This window comes from Monoraphidium neglectum, assembly GCF_000611645.1.
Source record: "Monoraphidium neglectum strain SAG 48.87 unplaced genomic scaffold scaffold05941, whole genome shotgun sequence".
Lineage (NCBI taxonomy): Eukaryota > Viridiplantae > Chlorophyta > Chlorophyceae > Sphaeropleales > Selenastraceae > Monoraphidium > Monoraphidium neglectum.
In genome coordinates this window covers 1-2,657 of record NW_014007692.1, presented here as the reverse complement: position 1 = coordinate 2,657, position 2,657 = coordinate 1, and the positions used below count along the sequence as shown (strand labels likewise).

At 68.0% G+C, this 2,657-nt stretch overlaps 1 protein-coding gene across 1 annotated transcript; it reads right to left on the bottom strand.

Annotated features, from left to right (window-relative positions):
- Positions 1–523: 523 nt before the first annotated feature.
- Positions 524–1,880, bottom strand: MNEG_16064 (hypothetical protein; the record flags this gene model as incomplete). The annotated part of the gene is made up of 3 exons (XM_014035465.1): positions 524–572; positions 760–1,005; positions 1,543–1,880. 3 exons carry the CDS (start codon positions 1,878–1,880, stop codon positions 524–526), a joined length of 633 nt encoding a protein of 210 aa, XP_013890919.1.
- Between the last annotated feature and the right edge of the window lie 777 nt (positions 1,881–2,657).

The following is a 2,657-nucleotide window of genomic DNA, read 5'->3' as shown; positions in this document are numbered from 1 at the left end:
GGCGGGGCATGGGAGGCGGCGGGGGACGGGTCGGGTCGTGGGGCGGCTGGGCGCGGGAAGGGGGAGCAGGGGGGCGGGCAAGCACGCCGGCGTGCAGGAGCGTGGCAGGCGAGGTGGAGCGACGCGCCGCGCACCATGTGCCGCCACCCGCAGCGCACAGGACGGGGGCGCCGCGCGACATCCGGCCCCCACCCCCTGGCAGCACGGCCCTCGCGCTCCCGCGGGGCGCGCCCCTCCCAGGACTCAAGTCAGACTCCTCGCTGCCGCCCCCGCTCACGTTCATGAACCGCCGCGCCGCCGCCGCCTCGTCCGCGCCGACCACGTGCACCGGCCGGTCGGCCGCCTCGCCGCCGGCCGCCCGCAGCGCCGCGTGGTGCGGGGCCAGCTCGGACGCCAGGCGCTTGATGTTGGGCAGCTGCGGGATGGTGCCTTTGTATTTGACCCGGTCCTTGTACACGTTGACACGCACGAGGTGGCCGCACCTGCGCGGCGGCGTCCAAGGTTGCGTTTTGGGGATTGGTGTTTAGGATGAGGGTTTACACGCGGGGTTGGGGCCACGGCTGGGGCTGGGGCTGCGGCGGGGTTCAGGGCAGCCCCAAGGGCACAACCTTGGGCGGTGGCTAAGCGACCGCAGGCGCGACAAGGAGGTGGGGACACCCCAGCGGCGCACCGCGCGCCCGTTCCCCCTCCCCCTCTCCCTTCCTTACACACATGCATGCAGACGCAAACACACACACACACACACACACACACGCGCACCTAGCTGACACCTCTGGCGTCTTGTACTGCAGCCCCAGCACAAACGGCACCGGCGCCTCGAGGAAGCCCCTCATCCCCGCGGGCGTCACCGGCAGCAGCAGGCTCTGCCAGACGAACGGCCGCAGCAGCGGCACGAGCGCAAGCACGCAGGCGCAGAGGGTGCCGATGTGGGGGCAGAAGACGGCGACCTGCTTCTCCAGCAGGGCCGCGTTGAGCAGAGTCAGCACGTTGTCTAATGACAGGCTCCTGCAGAGGCGGCGGCGGTCAGGGGTGGGGGCCGTGGGTCAGTGACTGGGGCGGGAGGGCACCGGTGTGGTTTGGGGGGCGGGGGGATGTGGCGCATGCAAGGCAGGGGTGCGAGGATGGGGTGGCACGGAGAGGGATGGAGCGCGCGGGTGGGGGTGGAGAGGGATCGGAGCCAGGTGCGAAGGGAGGTAACAGGGGCCAAGGTGGGTCTGGAGTTGACAGGGAGCCGAGGTGAGGCGAAGGGGGCGAGAGAGTTGGGGCGAGGGGAGCACACTGGGCCGTCAGGCTGGGCCGGGGCGGGGCCGTAGACCAGGCAGCCGGCAATTAGCCAAGGCCAAGCTGCTGGAGCAGTGGAAACTACAGAGCCATCAGCACTTCGCCGAGACGGCCGCGTCCTCCCCCACAAGAGACAAACACATGCACACACACGCGCCCACGCACGCACACACACACACACACACACTCACACACACACACACACACACACACACAAAAAATGCACACGCACACACCACCCTGCAGTTGACGCGCGCGCACCTGCACAGCGCCGCGACCGCCCACAGCTGCAGCTGCTCCGCGCACTCGGCCTCCGCCAGAGCCACCGGGTCCTCCCCCGCCCGCGGCAGCCACCGCCCCGGCCGCGACGCGGGCGCACCGGCCCCGCCGCCGTCCCCGCCGCCGCCGCTGCAGGCGTCGTCGCCGGGGCCGGAGTCCTCGTCCGCGTCGGCGGCTGCGGCGCCAATGGCCTCTGGGGCCATACCGCGGCGCCAGGGGTTGGCCCTGTGGAACTCAAGATGGTACAGGTCGCCTGCAGACGGGTGGATTGCAGGGCGGAGCGCGGTGTCGCTCGAGCGGTGATGCATGAATGACGTCATCGGGGTCGCCTTTGTGAGTCGAACCGGGTGTCACGCTGCCGAGCACGACGGGAAGTCGGGCAGGCGTAGATGGCCGGCTGCTCATGAGCGGTGGCTGGCCGCCCACGGCGCGGAACACGTGCACGCGCGCGTGTGCGCGCACACACACACATACACACACATACACACACATACACACACGCACAACCACTCACACACACACACATACACACACACACACACACACACGAACACACACACCGCCGCGCCAATCGCATTACGCCTCCCGAGCTGCCGGTCCGCCAACCCTGCGATTGGCAGCCCTTTTCACCTATTGTGAGGCGCAGGGTGGACCCAAGCGGCGGCACGCCGGCTGAGAGATACTCATCTAGGACAGATCGGCTGTCACACTCCACCATCTGCAAGTGGGGGAGGGGGATGGCCCGATCAGGAGGGGTGAGGGGGCAATGGTTGGGGCACGAGGGGTGAGTGGCGGAGAGAGGGGCAGCGGCGACGGCGGGGACGGGCTCGTGTGGGGACTGAGGGAGAAAGGGGCTGGTTAAGAGGCGAGCATACGGCTGAGTGTGTCGCTTTTTTGGCCATTGAACACCAAGTGCACAGGCGCACATGCGCACGCGAATGTGTGCATGTGTCCCAACAACATGCAAACGTACAGACCCATGCAAGCTCTCCATTTCTCGCTCTCTCTCAAACACACACACACACACACACACACACACACACACACACACACACACATCCAGACACACACCACAAACACAACACCCACCCACCCAC